The sequence below is a fragment of the Phyllostomus hastatus genome, unplaced genomic scaffold (genome assembly GCF_019186645.2).
Source record: "Phyllostomus hastatus isolate PE091 unplaced genomic scaffold, TTU_PhHast_1.1 phas_contig_17, whole genome shotgun sequence".
NCBI lineage: Eukaryota > Metazoa > Chordata > Mammalia > Chiroptera > Phyllostomidae > Phyllostomus > Phyllostomus hastatus.
In genome coordinates, this window is record NW_025333664.1 from 11,793,596 (window position 1) to 11,819,772 (window position 26,177).

Here is a 26,177-nt window from a genome sequence, read left to right on the forward strand (position 1 = left end):
ATCCCATTTTTCAGACTACAAAACTGAGCCTGGACCAAGACTCAGACCCAACTCTTTTGGTTCCAAGGCCCTTACTCGTTACAGAACCCGTTTCTCCATCTGGAAAATCAGTGCACGGAACAAGAGGATCTTCCAGGGACGGGGCAATGGTCCGCGAATGCTGGGCACTGGCCATGGTGCTGAATCTGTTTCCCCCCACACCGGACAGCCGCCCCAGGTGAGAGATGGAGCTCCTAGAGGCGGGCGCTCCTGTCTTAGAGGCGCAGTGCCGGGCCCTCACCGCCAGAAGCGGGAACCCCAGTAACTCAGCACCCGGCTGTATTCCCAGCTGACCCCTAGCTCCCCTGAGTCTGAGAAGTGGCCGAGAGGCCATATTGTGCCTGTAAGAGTAAAACACGGATCTCACGTCTGGGCTGGTCTAAAAAGAGTTAACTCCTGCCTTGTGTAGCAAGGGGGTGGGGATGGGGGGCTAGAGATGGACCCTCCAAGGCAGAACGAGGCCCCCAGCCGTGCAGAGGGGCAGAGGAGCTGAGACCTGAAGGCCTGTAGTATCCGGGACAGGAGCTTGGAGGGAGGGCTACCATGGCTGGAGGCTGGACCCCAGGAAGCGCTCCTCCTCCCACCAACAGGCCGCCTTCCCAGCAGTACCCATTCCCTTCCCTTTGCTTTGTCTCTCTTCTCAGCCCTCCAACAGAGCGGGTCTTTCTGGAAGGGAAAGAGGATGGATATTCCTAGAATTGGGGACGGTGCTCCTGGGGCCCAAGACAGAGCCAGTCACCTCCGGGGAGAGCAGTCCCGCGTCTCCCCGTCCTCCGGCCGGAAACCCCAGATTCCACCCTCCTCTTACACCGGGTCCTCAGACCCCTTGGGCCCTCCGGAACCCCCTCCCCCAAGCCTGCCAGCCACCAGGCGCATCCGGTTCCCCTGCTTTCCCGAGCTATACCTTCTGGGAGCTGAAGGACTGGGTCCAGTGGTACAGAACCAGGCTCTCCTTGGGCCAATGGGCGGGGCTGGCCGCCTCGGGCGCGTCGTGGGCCTCCGCAGGCTTGGCTGCATCGCTCTCCAGCGCTGAGATGGGCCACCAGCTGCAGTTGGTGGGGGTCAAGTTGTTGGGGGTCGCCATGACAGCCCGGAATCCGAGGGCCGAAAGAAGGCGGCTTCCGCGGCGGCTGGCTCTCTCTCGCCCAGCATCACATGGCTCGCGGAGCCTGCCCCTCTCCTTCGCTCCCTCCCGCCCCTCTCCGTGAATGTCATTTCTCACTGGGCGAGTGAGGGAGGGAGCCAGGGGATCCCGGGAGGTCCTTCCCTCCTCCTCCCCTTGGCCCGCCCCTGGCCGGTGCTAGACCAGCCACCAGTCCTCTCTGTCGCGTTCCGTGGAAGGGTGCGTGGAGCCGGAGCGAAGCCGGGCGTGCCCCCCAGGTGGCTCCTGTCTGGCCGGTTCCCTGCCGGCGATTCCACCATTGCAAACGCGTTCTGCCTCGCGATCTGCTAAGAAGCAAGTATTTCTTTAGAACAACTAGTTGTAGACATTTATTCCTTTTATAAGTCAGTGTCTGGAAATAACCTCTCTAGGAAGCTGTTATTTTCTAACTCTTCTCCTTTAGATAACCTTTAAGAGCAGAAGGGAACAAACAATGGTGTACTGTGTGCCCAGGCACTGTTCTAAGGGCTTCACAAACAATCGACTCACTTGGCCCTCAGAATCACCCTATACGCCTCATTCCACAGAGGAGGAAACTGAGGTGCAAAGAGGCTAAGTGACCTTGCCCAGGGTCACCTAGCTAGTCAGTTGGGAGGGCTGAGATTTAAACCCAGGCTGTCTGGCCCGAGTCAAGGCCACTCTGCTCTCAGCCATAAGGTCAGGACGACATACAAGCAGCAGCACAGCAAGTGCTGATCGGCCCATGCACGTTACACACGTCGCCTCGTCTCATCCGCTCAGTGACCATTTTTCCCAGGTGAGGAAGGCGGAGCTCAGAGGCGTAAATCATTGGCCCAAGGTCACACATCTCCACCCCAGGAAACTGAGGCCCCCCCAAAAGACTATAACACCTCCGCTGTCACATAGTTTATCCTAAATAGTCATGAAAACTTTCCAGGAAGTTCCTTAATATGCACTTGCTTTCCTTACTATAAATATTGTTTTAATTTATTTAATCCTTTGAGCAAATAGATGCACCAGGAAAATGAGCTTCTTAGTTTCCACGCCCCTACCCCCCACCCCCACCAAGTCACGCTACCAAGCACTTCCGGCCACCTCGCCCTCCAGGCCGACAAGCACAGCTCTATCTAGGTCGGCGGCCTTCCTTCCACCAGACAACAGAAGTTCTGTGGCCCGTGGGCTCCTCTTTCTTCTTCGGCTGCCAAAGAAGCTTGGAGCTTCACTTTTTGGTAAGTCCCAGTTGCCACATTAAGCCTCCCTCAGCGATTTTTCTTTTTCAAAGTGTCTTGGTGTTCACAGTTTGATTGTGCAAAGAAGGATACGCTCTGTCTTGAGGGAAAATGCAAAGATCTGTGAATTCAGAGGAGGAGGGCCTTAGAAATTTGATCAAGGTAGAAAATCTGTCCCCTATCTGTGACTCCAGCCTGGTGTATCCAGGGAGACAGACGCGGCGGTCATGCTCAATGTGGATTCATCTACCCAACAAATATGCACCAGGAACTTCAATGGCACAAGAGAGACTGTGATAAATAAACAGACACTGGTGTGTCCTTTGTATTTTTCACTTAGCAATACATCGTGGGAAGAGCCTCCTATCAGCGCAGGCCCACCCCACACTTGCTAACAGGCTACACACTGTATAGATGCACCGTAATGAACTCAACAACTCTTGTTAATGGCCACATATGTTGTTTCTAATCTTTTGTTATAAAAACAATGCTGCGGTGAATATGCTTATTCGTGTATATTTGTGCACATGTTTGAGATTAGTCTGCATGACAAATTCCTAGAAATGGAATTGCTGGATCAAAGAATATGTCTTTGCCCGAGTTTCGTCTGAAGAGGCTGTCCCAATTTATAGTCCCCACTAACAGTCTATGAAAGTACCTGCTTCCCTACACCCTTGCCAACACAGCATATTTTTAAACACTTTTTTGAATTTATGGGTGAAAAATGGTATCTCACAGTTTTTACTTGTTTTTGCCTCGTTGTAAAAATGTTCAAACATATGAAACAGCAAACAAAGCAGCTCAGTGCACACCCATGTGTCCGTCCCCCAGATATCAGCATTCTTAAAAACGTGCCATGTCCGTTTAACTTAGGGGAGAGGGTTGGAAGGATCTGAAACAAATCACAGACACCCTGATGTTTCACACACTAACAACTCAGTACTACTTTACACCTAACACAGGCCATTTTCTTACATAAAACAACACATTTTTCACATTAAAAAATTAACAATAAGGTCCTAATATCTAGTTCATATGGAAATTTCTCCAGTTGTACCAGATATGTCTTCATAGCTGGTTTCAACCAAGATCCAATTAAGGGCCATACAATAAATTCTGTTGTTACTCCTTAAGTCTCCAGAATGGTCCTCACTCTTTTTAATTTTTTTCCCATAACACTGGCTCATGAAGAGACTGGCCAGCCGTCTTGTACAGTGTTCCACTTTGGGACTTGCCTGATTGGTCATTGTCGTGTCCTTTAAGTTGTCTGCCTTGTATTTCCTGTGAACTGGTACTTAGATCTAAGCCAGGTGGTGAAAGACAAATACCATGTGATCTCACCTATAAGTGAAACCTAATCAACAAAACAAACAAGTGAACCAGATACATGGAAATAAAGAACACAGTGACAGTGACCAGAGGAGAGCATGGAGGGGGATAATGGGGCTGGGGGGGGAAGGGTCAAGTCCAGGAACATGCATAAAGGACCCGTGGACAATGAGGGCGGGGAGGACTGAATGTGGGAGAGGAGGGGTGGGTAGGGCAGGGAAGAGTAATTCGGGAAAAATGAAGACAACTTGTAGTTGAACAACAATGAAAAAGTTAAAAAAAAATAAAGGATAGATTAGATTCAGGTTAAACATTTTGGGGGCAAAGTTTAACCCTTCATGGGTGGTCTGTGTGCTTCATTTTACCTTCCACCAAGAGGCCCACAATATCTTGTTGTCCCACTATTAAGGTTGCCAAGTTTGATTACTGGGTTAAGGTGGTAACCATGACTCACCTCTGTCTATTTCTTCTCTTCCCACCAGAACCTTGTGGGTATCCAGTTCCTCTCCCATTGATGGTCCTTGAATGAGTCTATTATCAGGGATTGTAAAATGATTTTCTAATTTTGTCATTTCATTTGCATTTATCAGCTGGCATTCTTTATTTGAATTTCATTAATTATGAGTGAAGCTGACCATCCTTTCAAATGCATAAAAGCCATTTAAATTTCTTTCCCAGCAAATTGTCTATGTTTTCCATGGGGGCCTGGGCAATTCCAGCATTGTACGATGAATTCAGTGACTGGGGTGAGGACAGGGGTTGTGGTAGGGCTGAGAAGGGACATCCAGCTTGCCCTGCCCCTCCAGGTGCTGACCCTGTGGGGAAGGCTTTCAGGATGCAGCAGCTCTCATATGGGTTTCTCCAAAGCAGATCCTGAGACAAGAATTTAAGGACAAGCGATCGCTTTGGGAGATAAGGGAAATCCTTATCTCCCAAATCCTTTCCTGTCCTTTCCTGAGACAGGAAAGACAGCCAAGGAAGGTGTGTTGTCAAGGAAGATGGCACTGTAAGCGGCTGGAGCTTAATGACACAGGGAAATCCTGAGGCTGATGCAAAACACCTCAGCATTATCCCACCTGAGAAGGAAGGGAGCTGGGGTATTTATATACCCAGTTCCACCAGTCATCACTCTAGGATTGCTCCCAGGAGAGTGTTAACTCCCCAGCACTTCAGGCCTGTCCTACAGTTGGCAGAGTGGGTTCCAGTGACCAAAAAAAGCGACCCCCCCAGGCAACAGACATGGGTGCTGCCAGCTGGGGGTAAGCCTGTGTGCACTAAAATGGTAAAAGTGTGTGGGGAGAGACAGGTAGGGCACTGCCATCACCCACTCAGGGGCCTCTAAGCAGAAATGCTAACTAAGGGTGAAGAGCAGTTATCTAAATGATGAGAAGACGGGAAAGGGATGCACACTCCAGACAGAGAGAGGAGCAAGTGCAAAGGCCCAGGGGTGAGGGTGGGAGTGATGTGCTTGAGGAACCGGTGGCTATTTATCTGGCTGGAGGCAGGGATGAGAGAGGAGGCTGAGTGGTCCTGCCAGGTCTGTTCAGCCATCTTTAGGGGCTGTCACATGTTGAGGGTCCTTGGGAGTCACTGGAGAATTTTAATCAGGGAAATAACATCCAGTTTGGGTGCCACACATCTGAAAAGGGCCTGAAAAGTATGTATACTGACATTCCCACATATTAATTCACACTGGGGGCTAGATGTTTCCCGCCAGTGATGGGATTTCTCACACCCTTCTCCCATGGCGAATGGGGATGGGCTCAGCCACCAAGAGGTTCCCACTGAAGGTGAACTCGGAACAGTGAGAAGGCAGCCTCAGGGAAATATTTCACCTGGGCTCACTACTGGGAAGTTATAATATATATGACATTATACTATAATAATGGCTAACAGGGTTTTCCATGCACTAAAAACTGTGTGAAGCACTTCACAGTCATCACCTTAATTGAGGTGATATTGTTGTCCTGATTACACAGATAAGGAAACTGATGCTCAGGTGAAGTTACTGTTGGCCCAAAGGCAAGAGCTAACAAACACCCACGTCTATAGACAATAAGGGATTAGATAAATTAATTAGGAGGACTTCCGGCCAAGATGGAGGCATAGGTAGACACACTGTGGCTCCTTGAGCAACCAAAAGAAGGACAACAACAATTTAAAAACAAACAAACAAAAACAACCAGAACTAACAGAAAATCAAACTGTATGGAAGTCTGACAACCAAGGAGTTAAAGAAGACACATTCATCCAGACCAGTAGGAGGGGTGGAGTGGGGCAGCCGGGGCAGAGAGGACTCACGACAAAGCAGTGGCTGGTGGACCCAGTGAGGCGGCAGATTGTGGAATAGGGCGGGCAAGGTGGTGGTTGGTGGACCTGACAGTCCCACATTCACACACAGATAAACCAGACGAAACTGGGGAGTGGGATGGACCGCAAAACCCTGGGCTCCAGCACGGGGAAATAAAGCCTCAAACCGATGATTGAAAACATCTGTGGGGGTTCAGGTGCTGGGAGACACTCCCAGCCTCACAGGAGAGTTCATTGGAGAGATCCACAGGGTCCTAGAACATACACAAGCCCACCCACCTGGGAATCAGCACCAGAAAGGCCCAGTTTGCTTACGAGTAGTGGAGGGAGTGAATGAAATCTGACAGACAGTGGAACAAGTGCCATTGTTCCCTCTCTGACCCCGCCCCCACATACAGCATCACAACCCAGCGACTGGGTTGCCCCGCCCTGGTGAACACTAAGGCTCCGCCCCTCATACCTAACAGGCACTACAAGACAATAAAAAAATGGCCCAAACGAAAGAACAGACCAAAGTTCCAGAGCAAATGCAACTAAGCGACCAAGAGATGCACCTATCAGATGCACAGTTCAAAGAACTGATGATCAGGATGTTCACAGAATTGGTTGATTTTGGTCACAAATTAGAAGAAAAAATGAAGGCTACAATAAGTGAGATAAAGGAAAATGTACAGGGAACCAGTAGTGATGGGAAGTAAACTGGGACTCAAATCAACAGCGTGGACCAGAAGGAAGAAAGAAATATCCGATCAGAAAATAATGAAGAAACAAGAATTCAAAAAAATGAGGAGAGGCTTAGGAACCTCTAGGATACCTTTAAATGTTCCAACATCCGAATTATTGGGGTACCAGAAGGAGAAGAGGAAGAGCAACAAGTGGAAAACTTATTTGAACAAATAATAAAGGAGAACTTCCCCAATCTGGCAAAGGAAATAGACTTCCAGGAAGTCCAGGAAGCTCAGAGAGTCCCAAAGAAGCTGGACCCAAGGAGGAACACACCAAGGCACATCATAATTACATTAGCCGAGATTAAAATGAAGGAGAGAATTTTAGAAGCAGCAAGAGATAAGGGGACAGTCACCTAAAAAGGAGTTCCCATCAGACTATCAGCTGATTTCTCAAAAGAGACCTTACAGGCAAGAAGGGGCTGGAAAGAAATATTCCAGGTCATGAAAGGCAAGGACCTACATCCCAGATTGCTCTATCCAGCGAAGCTTTCATTTAGAATGGAAGGGCAGATAAAGTGCTTCTCAGATAAGGTCAAGTTAAAGGAGTTCATTATCACCCAGCCCTTATTATGTGAAATCTTAAAGGGATTTATCTAAGAAAAAGAAGATAAAAAATATGTACAGTAAAATGACAGCAAACTCACAAGTATTAACAAGCATACCTAAAACAAAAACAAAAGAAACTAAGCAAACAACTAGAACAGGAACAGAACCACAGAAATGGAGATCACATGGAGGGTTATCAATAGGGAGTGGGAGGGAGAGAGAGGGGGAAAAGGTACAGAGAATAAGTAGCATAGATGGTAGGTAGAAAATAGATAGGGGGAGGGTAAGAACAGTATGGGAAATGCAGAAGCCAAAGAACTTATATGTATGACACATGGACATGAACTGAAGGGGGGCAATGTGGGTGGGAGGGGGTGTGCAGGGCGGAGGGAAGTGAAGGGGAAGAATGGGACAACTGTAATAGCATAATGAATAAAATATATAAAAGAAAGAAAGTAGAGAGGACTTCCAGCAAGATGGAGGAATAGGTGGACGCACCGTACCTCCTCGCACAACCAAGAATAGAACAATAATTTACAGATATAATATCACTCAGAACTGGCAGAGGATTTATCTGAATGGAAGTCGGACAGCCAAGAAGTTGAAGTAGACCCGTACATCCAGACTGGTAGGGGACGACAAGCCGGGCGAGCGCAGGGTTGGCGGAGCGCGGAGGTCGGGGAAAATTTGGCGCAAAATCGGTGCGACAGCCATCAGGGGCGCAAGAACGCAGCAGTGATCCTGAGTGCGCAAGCTGCAGCTGGGGGACCCAGTGAGGCAGCAATTGTGGACCAGGGCGGAGCTCGCGGCCCAGGATCCCGAAGAGGTGTCTGAGCCCAGAAGAACGGAACTGCCGCCATTGTTCCTGCCCGTCCCTACCCCCGCCCCCACATATAACGTCACAATCTAGTGACTGGGGCGCCCAGCCCTGGTGAACACCTAAGGCTCCGCCTCCCACTGTAACAAGAGCAACCAGACCGGAAAAAAAAAAAGAAAAAAAAAGGGAGACAGGAAAAGACATAAGACATGTTTCCAGCAGAACAGATCAGTCCCCCAGGACTCATCCTTTTGAGCGACCAAGAAATAGTCAATCTATCAGATGCACAGTTCAAAACACTGGTGATCAGAAAGCTCACGGAATTGGTCGACTTTGGGCACAATTTAGATGAAAGGATGCAGGTTACCATAAAAGAGATGCAGGAAGATACGCGGAGGAGAGCCAATAGTGAAAGGAAGGGATCTGAGTGTCAAAACAATACAGTGGACCAGAAGGAAGATAGAATCAACCAAGCAGGAAAGCATGATGAAATAAGAATTCAAAAAATCGAGGAAAAGCTTAAGAGCATCCAGAACACCTTTAAACGTTCCAACATTCGAATTATAGGGGTACCAGAAGGGGAGGAGCAACAAGTGGAAAACTTATTTGAACAAATAATAAAGGAGAACTTCCCCAATCTGGCAAAGGGAACAGTCTTCCAAGAAATCCAAGAAGCTCAGAGAGTCCCAAAGAAGTTGGACCCAAGAAGAAACACACCAAGGCACAGCATAATTACATTAGCCAAGGTAAAAACGAAGGAGAGAATCCTAGAAGCAGCAAGAGATAAGGGGACGGTAACCTACAAAGGAGTTCCCATCAGACTGTCAGCTGATTTCTCCAAAGAGACCTTACAGGCAAGAAGGGGCTGGAAAGAAATATTCCAAGTCATGAAAGGCAAGGACCTACATCCCAGATTGCTCTATCCAGCAAAGCTCTCATTTAGAATGGAAGGGCAGATAAAGTGCTTTTCAGATAAGGCCAAGTTAAAGGAGTTCATCATCACCAAGCCCTTATTTTATGAAATGCTAAAGGGACTTATCTAAGGAAAGAAGATAAAGAAAAGACATGTATAGTAAAAGGACAGCAAACTCACAATTATTAACAACCACACCTAAAGCAAAACCAAAAGAAACAAGTAAACAACTAGAACAGGAACAGAACCACAGAAATGGAGGGCACATGGGCTAGCAGGAGGGCTAGCAGCAGGGGGGTGGGAGGAGGAGAGAGGGGGAAAAGGTACAGAGAATAAGTAGCATAGAATGTAGGTTGAAAATAGATAGGGGGAGGGCAAGAATAGTATGGGAAACGTAGAAGCTAAAGAACTCACAAGTATGACACATGGACATGAACTAAAGGGGGGAACGTGGGTGGGAGAGGGGGTACAGGGTGGAGGGGAGAGAAGGGGGGAAATGGGACAACTGTAATAATCAATAAAATATATTAAAAAAAAAGAAAGTAGAGTATATCCATACCATGAAACAATTTATGTCCACTAAATAATAAAGGTTACAATTAAATATAGCTTACAATGATATGTTACTGTAAAAATCCTCTTTAGCTGAGATTACTATAATCTTTAAAATGTAAAAGAAAAAAAACCAGGCTACTAAAAAGTATGTACAATTTTCAAATATGTAAGTTATAGAAAGACAGCCCATAAAAGTAGTCACGTGGTTAGACTGGGGTGTGAATGAAGACAGGAATAAGAGGAGATCCTGAGGGATTTTTTTTTAATTGGATTTTCTGGTTTTCCTACTATTGTGGACTGCATTGTATCCCCACAAAATCCATATGCTTGAGCCCTAAACCTGAATGTGACAATATTGGGACATAGGGTCTTTTGGAAGGTGATTACGGTTAAATTAGGTCATAAGGGCGGGGTCCTAATCCAATGGGACTGGTGCCCTATCAGAGGAAGAGACACCAGAGCTCTCCCCTCAGTCAAGCACCAAGCGAAGGCCGAGTGAGGATGCAGTGAGAACCAGAAGGTTTGCTATCTGCAAACCAGAAGAGGGGTCTCGCCAGAGACCCACCCTGGTGAGTGCTTGATCTCAGACTTCCAGGTTCTGGAACTGTGAGAAAATACATTTCTGTTGTTTAAGCCACCCAATTTATGCCCAAGCAGACCGATGTACCTGGACAGGAGTGCATTATTTGTACCTTTTTAAAAATATTCAGCCCTGGCAGGTGTGGCTCAGTGGATTGAGGGCCAGCCTGGGAACTGAAAGGTTGACAGTTTGATTCCCAGTCAGGGCACATGCCTGGGTTGCTGGCCAGGTCCCCAGTTGGGGGTGTGCAAGAGGCAACCAATGGATGTTTCTCTCCTCTCACATACTGATATTTCTCTCCCCCTCTCCCTCCCTTCCTCTCTCTAAAAATAAATGAAATCTAAAAGATATTCAAAGTTGTTAAAAAAGAGATACTGCTTGATTTTTGCCTTATACTATTGGGGGAAAGCTGGCCCTGGTCCTTGAACTACAGGAAAAGGAAACTAACACAGTCTGAGTGTCCTTCTGCCAGACGCTTTACAGAAATCCCATGAGAAGAGTGCTACTGTCACCAGTTGACAGATGGGAAAACCGAGGCTCAGAAAACACAACGCTTGACCCCAAAGCAGCAGAGCTGGGGATGGGGTCCGCGTCTATCTGATCCCAATACACCTGGGCTCTCTCCTCCTCATACCGCTGTCTCCCGGTAGCAGATGCTGAAATGGCCACGGACACAGGTGGGGTGAGGGTAGCTGATATCCTTCAGCCTGTAAGGGTCACCAAGGAGGCTTTGCTTCCAGTTCTAGACAGACAGACAGTTCTCCTGGGAGTCAGAAGGCACCTGAAGGAATTCACTGTGAAAAAATCCTAATGGCCGATGCATCTACTTTCCACATCTGTTACAGCGGGGCCTGCTGACTGAGGAAGCTACAGAGACCAGACGGCCACGAACATGAGGCCGACCAGGTACGAACCCAAGGGTGTGGCGGGGCCGAGAGCACAGTTCCACCCTATGGGGGCGGCTGCTCCTCGCTCCAGTCAATGGCTGTTCCGGATTCTCAAGAAACTGGGAATCCAGATATTTGTTTTGAAATTGCTCATTTAAAGGTTGTTGATAAATTTTTTTAAATCAGGCATAATAAAACATATCTGTGGGTTGGATCTTAGCCCTCACAGGGTCAGTTTGCAGCCTCTGTTTTAGATCATTTAATTGTTGCCACAATCCTAAAGGCAGTATGTTAGTTAGCACAGCATAGTAACAAGTAAACTGCCCAATGACAGCAGCTTCACCCCAAAGCTTACTTTTCGATCACATCAAGTCCAATTAGCAGCATGTGGGGGAGGAGCAAGGCGTCACATCAACCTTCCCATGTGGCTTCCAAGATCAGCCAGGACCTGATCAATCCAATGGTCATTGATATCCAACGGGCAGATAGTGAAGAGAGCAGAGGACCATGTAAACACTCCTCACTCTGTCCATGTTGCCGTGGCCAGACTCAGTCCTGTGTCTGCCCCATCCCCCACTCCCGCAAAGGCTAATGGGAGCTGGGAAGTGTACTCCCTGGCCTGTGGGAGCCACTTTCCCACAACTGTATTCTACGGACGAGACACACAGGTTTCTGGGGGATGCCCACCCATCTCTGCCTCCTGCAGTTATTGCCATCTCCATTGTACAGATGAAGAAATAAATCTCGGAGAGGCTAAGGGAGCTATGGGAAGGCACACAGTCAGGAGCACTGGTTTTCTGAGTCCAATCCAGGGACACTTCTCCCTCAGTGTTTCCCAAACTTGCCGTATCCTTGGAATCAGTTCCGCCACTTGTTACATGTACAGGTTCCTGGGCCCTGCCCCAGACCTTGAATCTGAGTCAGGGAACAGTGTGGTAATCTGTATTTCCATCAAGAATCCCAGACAATTCTTACATCAGGCTCTACACCAGGGGTTGCACCTGAGGATTATCTGGGGGGCTTTGTGAAGTGCTAATCTCTTGGCCCCAACCCCTAGGAATTCTGACATCGACATTGGATGCAACTTCCAGGTGACCGGTGACTGTGATGTACAGCCAGGACTCAGACCCACTGCCTCTGCCCCCAACTGCCAGGTGATTGTCAGAGTCACCTGAGCAGCTTTTCAAACGGAAGCAACCAGAGAGAAAGAGAGATGGAGAAGAGGGAGAGAGAGGGGCGCCGAGGGGAGTGGGAGAGACAGAGATATAGAGATACCAATGAGGGAGTCTCCACCCTGGGAATCAACATTAAAAAAGACCTCTTCAGATGATTCTAATCTGCAGTCTGGATGGAGACCCACTGAATAAATGAACCAGAAGATTCTCAATCAGTACGCTTGGGTGAGCCAAACTCTCTATTTTTAAAGCACCTCAAGGGATTCTGATAGCACTCTCCTAAGGCTTTGTTACACAGAGGGTGGTCTAAAGTATCAGCACATCGCTGGGAACTGGTATAGAATGCAGGACCTGCTGTATCAGAATCCACAGCATAAAAAGGCCCCTGGAGATGAGCACACACCTCACTTAGTGTGAGAGGTGCTGGTCTGAGGCACACGGCCTCTCGCTGGGACGACAGCAGACCAGGCCCTTTGATCAGGGCTGGCTCATCCTCTCCCCCTCCCTGCCTATCTCTTGAAGCTGTAGAACCATTTCAAGTGCCACCAGCACAGTTGGTCCTCAAAGGTCTGGGCCTCACTGCCCCCATGCTGTGGCCATCTGCTCACAGATACTTTGTTGGGAGGTGTGGGCACACACGTGGTTTGATGAACCAATGGGCGGCTTGTAGACCTTCCTGCCGGGGAAGGACAACCCAGATGCTGCGTATTGACTCGAGGACCAGACCGTGGGACTGGGAGCTTCACCTGAAGATCTAAAGATCTGCAGGTTGAAGACAGACAAGACTTGTTTTGTGAGGTTCTGGGATCAATTCAGAGGAAGTTAGGGGAGGGGATTACAGTGTAATATAAGGAAAAGTATCAAACAGGGGCAGTAAGCTTTCTGTTCCCTATGGAGAACCAGCGGAAGTTGAGTGGCCTTCATTCAGGGGCTCCTGGAGGTAACCTCTGGATTGGATATGGGCTGGAAAGGGGTCTCCACTCAAGGTTGAAACATGCAGTCCCCCCAAAGCAGGGAGGCTGGGTCAAAGAGTGAGAAGAGCATGGGGAGTGAGATAATTTAGGGGTCTATTGCACCCATCAGCCATGAAGGCAGTTTGGTTGAACACAAACTATTATTTATGCATGAAATAATTTCCATGTTGGCCTCCACTAGTTTGAAAGCTCAGTGAGGCCAGTGGGGGGACTGCCTTGTGGGGTTCATATTGTAGGGTCTGGTCTGGCATGTCATAGCATTTGCCCAGTAAATAACTGATTTAAATGTAAGTAGCTGAAATGAGTATTAAACCCATTTGTCTCTCACTGGTAATTTTTGTGCCCTTTAAAGCATTTCTGTCAGTTGTTCCTATTGTCCTTTTTTTTTCTTGTTTTCTCATGCACTTCTAATTCCTTTTCATCCAGCTTCCATCTGAGCATTTTTCATAAGGGCAAACAACTAAAGTATCCTAAATGATGCATGAAAAGGGGTTTTATTAAATCATCTAGGGGCTTTCTCCTGCCAGAGCCCACCCACGCATCAATCCAAGAACCTCTCATCTGGACAGATCCCATAAGACGCCAATGGCATGGTTTCTGAATTATGGGCGTTCTCTATGGACTGTTTTTTGCTTGGCTGTATATTCTGACATTTTTTCTGTTCTGAGCATCTATTACTTTTGAATAAAAAAAAGACTAACCAACAGGAAGTAGATTGTTTCTAACCCCTATTTATTTATTGATTTTAGAAGGAGAGAGGAAGGGGGGAGATAGATAGATGGAGAGGAAGATATCAATGTATTGTTCTACTTATTTATGAATTCATTGATTGATTCTTGTATGTGCCCTGACAGGGGATCAAACCTGCAACTTTGGCATACTGAGACAATGCTCTAACCAACTGAGCTATCTGGCCAGGGCCTCTAAACTCTGTTTTAAATCTCTAAACCATTGTCGTCAGCTTTAATTGGCAACGCTTTTGAGGAAAATTGCAAATTGAAAACAGAGTGAATGCTCCCAATGACCAGGTAGCAAGGAAGCTGAAGCCCAAAGTAGTAAAGCGACTTATCTCTCCCAGGGTGCACAGCAAGGCAGGAGCAGAACTCAGGCCCTGGCTGGCAGACTGGTGTTCATTCTATCACTCCCTTCCCTCCATCCCACTTCAAGCCCCTTACTGCTCTCCCTCTCACTCAGCAATGCAGGCATGTCTCAAGCATTCAGGACCTCACAGATTGTACTCTCCATTCCACTGACATGATTTGTGCGGATTCTAGAGTGCAGAGAGCTACCAGACCAGGCAGGCAGCCTCCACATATGACTTCGTTTACTGGAAAGCCAGGGTGGGCTGCAGATCCAACGCACAGAACTGCTGGCAGCAGTCCTGTTCCAAGGCCAAGAGCTGTTTGCCTGCTTTGAGAGGCTATCATCTGCCAAGGCTGCAGGCGAGTCTATGCCACTTCGATCCTAGGAGACGTTGTCTTGAGAACATCCAGGTATTACTGACAAATTCTCCATGAACACTTCCTCCAGGCTGGTTCCGGCTCGCTCTGAGCCAAAGGAAGGGGAGGCAGGCACTTTTCCAGGATTCCTTGCCACATGGGGCAGGGCTTAGGACTGGGCTCCACTCCTTTTCCATTTGACAGGACATAGTGGAGGGAATGTGAATGCATTCATGCTGCACCAGGGCACCATGCTGCACCAGCAGCTCCAGGCTCTGCGGAAGCCCCAGGGGCTTGGCTCAGCTGTGCCAGCCTGGGAAACTCACGGAGTAAATAAATCACAGGTTTCAAAGCTGAGAAATGAGCATGAGGATTTTTTTTTCCTGGTGTTTGGCCAAATGAGTCCATGGTGGGTGTTGTGGGTCGGCGCAGGAAACATTTTTTGGAGCCCTGGTCTGTGGTGAGGAGTATCTCTGGGCTATGTATGGGTCTTGGAGGTGGCTCCTGGGTCTGGGTGCCACTGGGAGAAAGTGCTTTGAGCGGGCAAGAGAGAAGTCCTGAAGGCCAGAGGATGAGCGACTTAAACCCGAAGTGTTGATCACTTCTCAAGGCCTATATGGAGGATTTCTTTCTATACCATATCAGGGTAAATCGAGCAGGCACTCGCATGATTAAATCTTAAGAACAGACTGCACAGTAATAAAGAGATTTTTTTAAATGTTTAATGGTTTTTCAAAAAACACAAAATAATACATGCTCATTAAAACAATTTAAACAATATATAAACTAAGAAGTAAAAGTGACTCCATTCTCCTGAAGAGGTACGAAGTAAAATAAGATATCATTTTTCAGACGACCGGCCTGGCAAGACCAGAAAGAACGGCGATACCCAGCCCTGGCAGGGGTGCAGGCCGGGGTCCGCCCTCCCCAGCACTCCTGACACAGCTCTTTGTTGTGGGGACTGGTCTGCTTATCGAAAGATGTTTAGCAGCAACCCTGGCCTCTAGTGACCCACCAGAGAGCAACAGATTCTTCACCACTACCTCCCAGGCAGTGACAGCCAAAGCCGTCTCCAGGCACTGTCCCATGTCCCCCCGACCAGCACTGATGTGAGCAGAGCCTGGTCGTCTGATGTATCTACCAAATGCTGAAGTGTGTCACCAGCAGCCTCCCTTCAAAATACATTTACAAAAGTAGAAACTTGTTTGAGAAGTGTTTTCGTGCAACGCCATTGGTAATATTTAAAAAAATTGGTAATGATCCAAATGACATCAGTTCCTAGCCTATGTGTATATATGAAAAATGCCCAGATGGAGATAAGAATCAAATAGCTCTGATGCAGCGAGCTCTCCGAGATAAAATTGGTAAGGGGAAGAGCAAAGGTGCAGAACAGTGCAGAGGACATTTGTTTAAAATTTAAAGAATGAAGTTGTCTGAGCAAGTGTATTTGTATATATATGCTGAAAAAATATATAGAACTTAGTATATTTTAAATTTTTTGATAATTTTATAGAAAGAGAGCAGGGTGGGGAGAGGGAGAGAAACATCTACTTGTTTCACTTATTGATGCATTCTTTGATTCCTGTATTTGCCGACAGGGGATCGAAACCGGGCAGACCGGGATGATGCTCTAACTGAGCCACAAGGGCCAGGGCTGGACGTAGGCATTTTCAGAGCCTGGAAGGAGGTGTACTAAATCACAAACACTGGTGACCTGTCTGCACAGCAGGGTGGAAAGCTGCAGGTGGGCAGTAGATGGAATTTTCCATTTCTGCCTTAAATATTTCAGCATCACTTGCATCGTTTTACAATAAGGACATTGTAGGAGAAAGATAAAAATAAGAAGTAGAAAAGACACAGAAAAAGACAGAAGGAGTCCTTTTGAGGAGTACTGCCTGCTGTCTCTGGACTATGTAAAGTCAGCTTAAGGGGTTCCTCCTGCTGCACACTTTAAAGTTCTCACGGCAACATCATATGCACCACCTCATCAGATCCTCATAGTGAGACTTTGAAGTTGGCAGAGAGGAGTAGTTACTTCCGCCTTGCAAATGGGGAAACTGAGACTCAGAGAGTGCAGTGACTTGCCCAAAGGCCAGAAGTGGTGGCCCAGGAGAAAGAGGGAACCCAGGTCTCTGGAGTCCCAGAGACTGCTTCCTCACACCCCGATAGTAACCAGAGCAGATCTGTCTACGGGCTCTTACCACCACAGGCCTAGCACGCCTGCCTCGCTTGTACTCCTACCTGTGGATTCTACCCCTTCAACTCCTCTGCAGTTCTTGTTCCTTCAGCCAACGCTGGTATTCGTCTCCCAGAGGTAATTCTTACCTTTCAGGAGCTCCTTTGCTGAAGAGGTCGTGCTTTGGGAAGAGCAGGGATTTGAGATCTGACCCTGTTACTCTTCAGCCCACCAAGCGGCTTCACCTCTCTGGGCTGCGTCTATAAGATAAACACACCAAACTCCCAGAGCTGTGTTAACGATCAGAGCAATGACGTGTTTGGATGCATGTTGTAAGTCAGAAAGGACTTATAACATTATGTCACTCTTAACAAAATTCAGTTCTAGCTCTTCCTGTGGGGTTAGAATAAAACTGGTAAGAAACTGCGAGCCTACCTGAATGAAAACCTGAGTGTGAAATATGACACAAGGATGGGCGATCTATGCTGAGAAGACCACACACATTTCGGATAATGGGTCCGTCTGCCTAAGCTCATGCCGCACCTCAGCCAGGTTCCTCTGGAACCTGTTACTGGGCTTTGGGACCTGTGCTGTCCCCAGAGTGAGATGCCACATGCTAAACATCCTCAGGCAGGGGCAACAGTGAAACAAGGAAACCTGAACTATTACCAGCCCCACGATTATATGTCCACCCACAAGAGAACAGACTGGACAATAAGCAAGTTAGTATGTCCATTCAGGGTATACGGGACTGCTCAGTTAATCTATTAACACTGTAAAAAGTAACAAATGCAGAAGCACCTCAGTAATGGGACCATCTCCTTCCATCCCAGGGATATGTGGTAAAAGCGACCTCGTAAAGGAATGGCAGCAACAAAGGACAGACCTAAACAAGCTCATCTCGCTGCTGGACAGGGTGTGGTGAAGTAGGCCCTGGGTGCGCGAACGGTCGGTGACCCTTCTTTTGCAATTTCTCAGTGTGTTATTGGAGACTTTAAACAGTTCGTACTTTCTCACCCAGGAGCTGTGGGTATAAAATTCTATTCTAAGAAAATAATCAGACTCAACAGTCAGATGTATATAAATACGTATTTTTATGCACATATATACACAATGATTTTCAGGTTAGATTTTTTATGGCAAACATATAAACGTAGCTGCATGCTCACACGCATACATACAACTGTCCAAAAACACAGAAATGGTCAACTACAGAAGAAATTATGAATATATTTAAATTATGCACTATTATAGTTATCAAAATCATGGTTTTGAGGAATATCTGACATTGAAAATGCTTATAATAATTAACAAAAACTAATATAAAGCTACATAGTTATCAGCAGCTAAAATATATACATTTAAGAAGATAAAAACAGCAGCTAACATTTACTGACTGCTCACTATGCACCAGGTGGTGCCCTGGCACATTCCTCGGTCCTCCCCGGGCCCGCTGAGACGGGTACTATCACTGTCCCCGTGTCTTCAGAGGAGGAGATGGACGCAGGGGGCCTGGGCGGAGTGTCCGAGGCCACACGGAGGAGCAGAGGTGGTGAGGCAGGACTTCCCTCTGCCGCTCTAGGGCGAAATGCTGATGGCTGTCATCGCCAAGTGGTAGGGCCAAAGGACATACAGTTTTTTAAATATTTTCCAAATTTTCTCCAGAAGCTTTTTTGTTTTTAATTAGTTTTTATTAGGCCTTGCCAGGTAGCTTAGTTGGTTAGAGCCTTGTCCTGATAAACCAAGGTGTGGGTTTGATCCCAGATCAGGACACATACAAAAATCAACCAATGAATGCAGAAAAAAGTAGAACAACAAATCTATGTTTCTGTCTTTCTCTCTCTCCAAATCAACAAATTAAAAGTTTTTATTATAAAAACAATATATTAACACTTTAAAAATACTTCCAAAGTATTAGTAACCTAGGAGCCAGAGAGATGGAAGGTCATACATCAAATACAACTTGATTTAATTGTACTGAAAAGAGCCAGGGAAGGCCAGGAGACCAGGCGTGGAGGGAAAGATAACCTGTTCAATTTCGAACACACTGCGTTTCACCAGGTGTTTGTGGGACACCCACGTGGAGATGACCAGAGAAGGGGTGCAGACGTGTGGTGAGAAGATGCGTGGCTGGAGATGCAGCAAGCAAGCAGATACTGCCAAAGCTGCGGAAGACATCGATTGCTTCTGCCTGCCCTTCCCTCTACCCTTTTCTCCGGGTAAGAGCAAGCCACTTCCTCCTTTGGAAAAGTACATCACCCATTTGATGTGGTCTTGGTGCGACAGAGTGCCCTGCCACCCAAGAGGTGGGGACATTTGTCAAGCTAAAGGAGAACACTTCTTGAGATCAAAGCCAATATACTTCTTTTTAAATTGCTGTCCTATTACAGTTGTCCCAATTCCCGCCCCCCAACCTCATTGCTCTCCCCTGCCCCACCCACCCTTCCTTGCTGGTCATTCCTGATTCCTACAGCCTGCAGCCACTTAATGAATGGCCTTTGCTGCTCAGGAAGCCAATGTTCATTCAGCTCTGAATTTGAAATTTGGTTTTCCTGAATCCACAGTGAGATAAGAGTCTTAAATCTGGCTTTGTTGAGGGACAAAAGGGTTTCCTAATTTCCAAAAACTCTTGTTTTGCAGATTAAGAGCACAACTTGGGGCTGAGAAGTTTTCATACAGCAAAAAGGGACAACGGTCCTTCTGGGCCAACCCAGGAGAAAAACCGGGACAAAAGTTCAGATGCAAGCATCCTGGGCCACCTTCCTCTAAGGTCAAATCCCCGATGTGGGGCTCAGAAGCCCTAGCCAGGTCGAGAATGCTGGTGCCCCCCTCCCGGAGCAGAGCCGAGGGACAGCCCCACACTGGCCATGCTGCAGCACCAGGGCGGCACCTAAGCTGTAAGAACAGTCCTGCGAGACAACAGGGTGGACAACAGTGGCTCCCTTCCCTGACCTGTGCGCCTGTAGGTAGTCTAGAAGGGTACGCAGGCCCCCTCGAGGGGTCTCGTGGGTGGGCTGGTGGACGAGGAAAGGTCAGAAGACAAGATGTCAGGGCTGTGGCCCACGAGGATCTCATGACTAGGAATACTGTCAATTTTCATGATGCTAAGCCATATTCATGATTTTGCTCAGGAAATGAATCAGATCAGCCCCATCTTGGTGGGTTCCACCAGAATCCATAATGGCTGGGCACAAGGTCCATACAGCCAGTCACGTGGCAACTCAGCTAAGACCAGCAAAGGGTGGGAAATAGCATCTGAACCACCACGCTCACCCACTGTCCCCTCCTATCCAGGTGCAGGGAGAATGGAAAGAAAAGGAGGGGGTGGAGAACACCTTGAAATATTGAATGTTTATGCAAAATACAGTACTGTAAACCAGAAGAGACTGAAACACTAAAATTGGGAGAATGGAAGCTTGAGAGCCAGATGGGGTCAGCTGAAACAGACAAATTACATTGTTTTTGCACCTCTGAGTAGCAGTGGGTAAAATCCAACCCTGCCATTGGGGGCCAACCAGAGCTTGTCTCCTGGAAACCCGAGTCTCATAGAGAGGGACACATGTGCAGAGGGACACACCTAAGAGCTAAAGTGTGTGGCACTGAGTCAGCCTGACGGCAGCGCCCCCAAGAAGCTGCCGCGAAAGGCGCTGGGCCCCCGGAGCACATGCAGGGCGAGGAAAGAATCCCCGGGAGTACGGCTGAGCCAGGAAACCGTGATACAACAGTTAGAATGTAGAGTAAGTTGAAGACTTTTCCCAACACACAACTTAATTTAAATTTTAAAAAACCCAGCCATTGAGAAATTGGCAGATATAGGAAGTATGGAGTTTACATATGCACACACCTAAAATAGTCAATTAAATTATAAAATGTTTTTTAAAGAAAGAAGTACGAATGCCTAAAGGCTAAGCCCAACAGCTCTTTAAACTGTTAACTGCTGCTGCTTTGCAGAGGTGATATTGTCACATTGTCAGGGTTCAGAAATCAGAACACAGGTCAAGAGTATGAAGTCGAGCTGCCCCTGCCCTATCCCCGCCATTCCCTGAGACCTACTTAGTGTCCTGAACGTCTCTTCGACGTGTCTTTACGCAGACATAGCCAATACAAACATATACTCTTGCTGTTGCATCTTGCTTTTTCCACTTACTATACCTCAGAGACCTTTCCTGAGACCACCGAGTTCCTTTTTCTAGCTACACAGTATTTCAGTGTATGGCTGCACCCGGTTATGTGCCCGGTCCCCTACAGATACACGGCCACCTGGGCTGTTTCCAATCTTTTGCTATTGCAACCAATGCTGCAATAGGTAACCTTTTACAGAAATCGTTACATAAATATATGTAAAATGTCACCTACATGGTGGATGCCAGACTTGTCATTTTCATAAACACTGTCATTTCACAATCCCACCAGCAATGTCTGAAAGTGCCTGTTGCCTACTGCCCCACTCCCTGCCTCCAACTCCATCCCGTGTGCTGTCAAATTTGGGGATTACCGCCAACCTGACAGGTTAACATTAGTATCTCGGTACACTTTCAACAAGCATTTATCTTTTGAAGACTGAAACTGCACATCTGTTTAAGGGCCATTTTTTTTTCTGTGAACAATGTGTTCGTTTCCTTTGCTCATTTTCTCTGTTCTGCTGCTACAAGTTCTTAACCTGGGGTTTGTGGCTTTCTCAGAGGGGCTTATGACTCAAAGATTAAGAACTATTGGGGAAAAAAGAACAGCGCATCCTAATCCAATACACATCTGTGGCATCCATATGAAGATTTGTTTTAAACATTTAACTGAAGTTTAATAAAGAAAAAGGCACACATTCTATGTGTGCGGCTTGTGACCTGAACGCACTTCTATGATCCAGGGACAGAACGTGACTAGGACACCTGGAGTCCTGCTCAGTATTCCTAGTCCTCACCACTGAGATCTTCATCTGCTTTACTGCTTGGTTCTAATTTTTTGGCCTTAACACCTTCCTGATGTAATCATAAGTTTTTTTTAAGGGTTTTACTTCTTTGTTTTTAGAGATGGGAAAGGAAAGAGAAAGGGAGAGAAACATCAATGTGCGAGATACATTGGTTGGTTGCCTCTTGCCCACCTCTGACTGGAGACATGGCCTGCAACCTAGGCGTGTGCCCTGACTGGGAACTGAACCAGTGACCTTCCGGTTGGCAGACCGGCACTCAATCCACTGAGGTGCACCAGCCAGGGCATCATCACACAGTTTAAATTACAAACTTCAAATGAGTGAAAATTTGAGAGAAGGCGAGATTCTGGGTCTTCAAGTTTTGAAAACACTGTAAAGGGCCTTCTCACACTAAAGGGAAGAGAATCTTCAGTCCTAGGGCTCCCTCTGCAGGTGATCAGAAAGACCAGGAAAAGCCTCCCATTCCCTCTTGGAGCTCTGAGAATTGACTGGAGTCCTGGGACTGAAGTTGCTGCAGACTTAATCCAGACTCGTGCAGAGGGGTATGGCCAAGTCATGTAACAGGGCATCTAAAAGTCCTCCTTCATTCCCCACTCTACAGCCCAACATCTCAGAAAAGCAACTATTAAATACCAGACCACAATAGCTTTGGGGCATGAGGAGAATGCCAGGCAAGTGCAGTGAATCTCTTCCCCAACCTTCACCAGTTTGCCCCCAAAACAAGATTGCTGTAAAAAGCTCTGCTGCTAAAATCTGTCAAAGGAGTCAACAGCCCTCAGTTATGATTCTAAAGAGCTGATGAACAACTGTAATTATCTGCTGAGATGACTGACTGACTTACTGATGGACTCACTCACTCATTCAATCACGCGGTGGCAGGCCCTGTGCCAGGTTCCAGGACACAAGAGGCAGCACCTGCCACGGCGGAGTAAGTGTGAAGCGCCGTGAGAGCACACAGCACAGGGGCATTTAACCTACTCAGGGAGAACAGGAGCTGAGGGACAGAAAGTTAGGTGGAAAATGTTAGGTAATTCCTGCCCTCCAGAAGCTTAGAATCCAGCTGGAGACACAAGAAATATATGGGCAAAAGGCTAAAAAATAAGTTACGGAGGCACCTGACAAAGTCCTAAGGGATGCGTTTCTGGAGTCCCCGAGATGAGGAGGGGCTCTGGGCTGACAGAGTTGGCAGACGGAGGAGCTAGAGGTGCTTCAACTGTGGCAGCATTCGTCTGGTGGCCACAAGTGCAATCCATGATAAGAGAGTGGGAAGGGTCACCACCACCAAGGCTAAGTCCTTCATGTTGCAGGTCCAAGAATTCTACTGTGTCAAGGTGCCCAAGGCTGATCAAACTCACAGGAGAGGACTCCATTTATGTTGATGATGACCTATGAACCAGATGCCAACTTGCCAACTTGCAGAAGGAAAGGTGTCTTCCCCAAAAGTGGGAGGCCTGTGCTTGCCTCGCAGGGTTCGCCCTGTTTCTTTCCGTTATTTCCCACCCTCCCCTGGTGGGCCCTCACCTCTCCTGTGGCTTCAACAGCCACCCACGTGCTGACTCCAAATCTCTATTTCTAGCCTGAATCTCTCACTTGAGCTTCAGACTCACATACCTTCCTGCCCTGTGCAAACCACCACGCAGCTACCCCCACAGCTCTCTGGCTCACTGTGTCCAAACTGAGCTAACGCTTCGAGGCATCTAGTCATATGGAGACTGTGGGAGCAGACGCTGGCCAGACTGCCCTGGTTCCGATTCCAGCTCCACCACTAACAAGCGGTGTGACCTTAGGCCAGCTTCTCTACTGCAGTTTCCTCATCTGGAAAGTGAAGACGACGTTGGTAGGCTCATAGGAGTGCTGTGAGGATGAGAATGCCTTTTCTGACACACAGTAAGAGCTATGAAAATACTATCTTCCACAATTATCATCCGCTTAAATGTTGTTCTTTGTCTGCTTCCTGTTACCTGGATTCGGTAGTTACACTAGAAACAGGCGACAACACCCATTCAGTTGCTCAAACCAGAAAGCAAATTGTTACAGTCTACTTTCTCCCACGGCTCCTTCCATACGCATTCAGTCTCTCACCAAAGCTTGATCTATGCAGTTTTCCATCTGTTCACGTGTTTTCCGTTCCTAAGGCCACCTGCTCTCACAATCGCTGCAGCCTCAGGCCTGGACCACTGTGCCATCCAGGTGGAAACCAGAGTAATCTTTTTAAAGTAAAATGGTCATTTCCCTTCTCATCCACGGCCTCCATGGTTCTTAAAATAAACCCCTTGGCATGGCCATTAAGACCCTTCATAACTGGTTCCTGCTTTCATCTGCAAACTCCTTATGTCCAAAACTAAACTCTTTTCCCAAACTCGTCTGCTTTCCAGATTCCCCTCTTTAGTGAATGGTACCACCTACCGGCCTTCCAAATACTTCCTGAGTAATAAACCACATTCTCAGAACCACTGCATCTAACTTCATCTAACTTCATGTGGAGATATGCTTACATGAGCACTTTAAAATAGTTGGAGTTTTAGTATCTAATGCCATAATGGGTAGAAGGTAAACTTAAGAATTCACCAAAATTATATTCAGCAACTACTAACCTCCTGGAATTCATTAATCTAGATACAGTCCTTGCCCGCAGGGCTGTGTTTTATCTATGGAAAATTTTCGAAATGACAGCTTAAAAACACGTTTGATCTTGCTGCAACTCACTTGGCAACTTCTGAGAAAATATACCATGTTTTCTTCTTTTTTAAAATTCTTTTCTAAGAGATGCTGAGAGACAGGTAGCAGTGGATGGACAGGCTTTAGAGAGACTGCATCCTGACCCAGCCCTGGCTGGTGTGGCTCAGTGGATTGAACCTGCCCTGTGATAAAAGGTCGCCAGTTCCATTCTCACTCAGGGCACGTGCCTGGGGTGCGGGCCATGTCCCCAGTAGGGGTGCATGGAGGCAACCACACATTAATGTTTCTCTCCCTCTCTCCCTCCCCCTCTGTCTAAAAATAAGTACATAAAATCTTTGAAAAATTAAAAATAAAAAGAATCACTATGTAAATCCTGACCAAGTCACCTACTACCACCAGACAAAAGGAGCTAGAACAAACTCTCTAATCCCTCAGAGGCCCAGTGGCTCATCTGCAGTGTGAAGTCACAGGATATTGAATGAGAACATGTACATAGGCGCTGCACCATAGAAGGCAGCCATTATCACAGCATCATTAGGTTTTATGTTGCACCTTTACCCTGCACAATTATTCTTTCATCCTCTGTCAGTTGAGCCTCTGGTATGAACAAGCAGAATTTTAAAAGTTTTGCCCAGGGCCCATGACATGCTTTGTATTTGACAACTTTATACAATGACCTGTAGATTCCACTCCCAGAGGTGGGTCAGGCATTCCAAGGTCTGGCTGTAATTAACTTGTATATACCAAACTATTTTCAGCTGCCTAATTAGGAGACTATATCCAAGTATTGGGGGGTGGAGGTGGGAGGGTCCAGCTTGGGTTCCGGCAACATCTCTCACCCTAGCTTGAGCCAATACCAACTGTAGCCAATACCACCACTGAGTGCGCAGAGGCACAGCTAGATCAGCGGAACCAGTCCCATTGATGGAGGGGGTGGCGCCTGCTGCACAGCTCATCCCTTCCCTGCCTGCCATTGGAGCAATCATCAGAATCGTAAACATGGAAAAATCCCCCTCCCATGACCTATCTAGGTGACCTGCCTAAAACTTTTTGCAAAAATGAGTGTACGTGCATTTCTCTTCAAGAGAGTCTATTATTTCTCACCAGCCTCTTAAAGGGGTCCGTGGCTGAAAAAACCCGAGATTCGCCGTTAGGATTCCTCACTCAAGTGAAGACACTGAGGCGGAGAGAGGGTATAGAAGTTGCCTCAAGTCCAACAGCAAGGGCATGGACGCGAAAGCTTCCCGATGTCAATTCCGCTCTCACATTCTTGGCCCTGGCCCCGTCCGACCCCGCCTCGCTTCTCCCGAGGCTCTGAAAGCCCCGGGGGAGGCTAGGGCTGGTGTGCCAGCCCTGGAGTTTTTGCAGGCGGTCCAAGCGCTCAGAGGGCGTCTGGAGCCACGAAGACTCCCCACTCTGGTCTCACCTCGAGGGACTCCGTTGCCTTCGGGACTCCAGGTAGAGCTCCAAGGCCAGTGAACCCCGCGAAATGGAGGTGGCTTGGCGACTATGAAAAACAACGCCTACTCACTCACCTGACACAGAGAAGGAAGTAGGCACTCCCCAAGAGCCGGCCCAGAGGGAACCTACTGCACCAGGGGGAGGGAGCGAAGAGAATAACAGGAAATGACGTAGACGCACGTGCTTCTAAGAGGAGTGAGAGCGGGGCGTTAGAGAGGCGCGGCCGGAGCTCCGCGCCTGCGCAGTCGCTGCTTGCCGCGCTGCCGAGTCACTGGGGTGGGAGGAGCATG

General features: G+C 47.6%; 1 protein-coding gene across 6 annotated transcripts in view; it reads right to left on the reverse strand.

Moving 5' to 3' along the window:
• GDAP1L1 (ganglioside induced differentiation associated protein 1 like 1) overlaps nucleotides 1–26,086 on the reverse strand; it is a 48,764-nt gene extending 22,678 nt beyond the window's left edge. For 2 of the 6 annotated variants that reach the window (XM_045833484.1, XM_045833485.1), the window contains exons 1-2: nucleotides 25,962–26,026; nucleotides 16,970–17,080 (exon numbers count right to left, since the gene is read on the reverse strand). Coding sequence is in view for 1 of the 6 variants with exons in the window: in XM_045833483.1 (XP_045689439.1) it covers nucleotides 944–1,123 (180 nt within the window). In the remaining 5 variants the exon portion in view is untranslated. Of the gene's footprint in view, nucleotides 1–943; nucleotides 1,293–16,969; nucleotides 17,081–25,961 lie in introns of those variants that run through there. The other 4 variants (XR_006785043.1, XM_045833483.1, XM_045833486.1 and 1 more) reach the window with 3 other exon arrangements.
• Nucleotides 26,087–26,177: the final 91 nt, after the last annotated feature.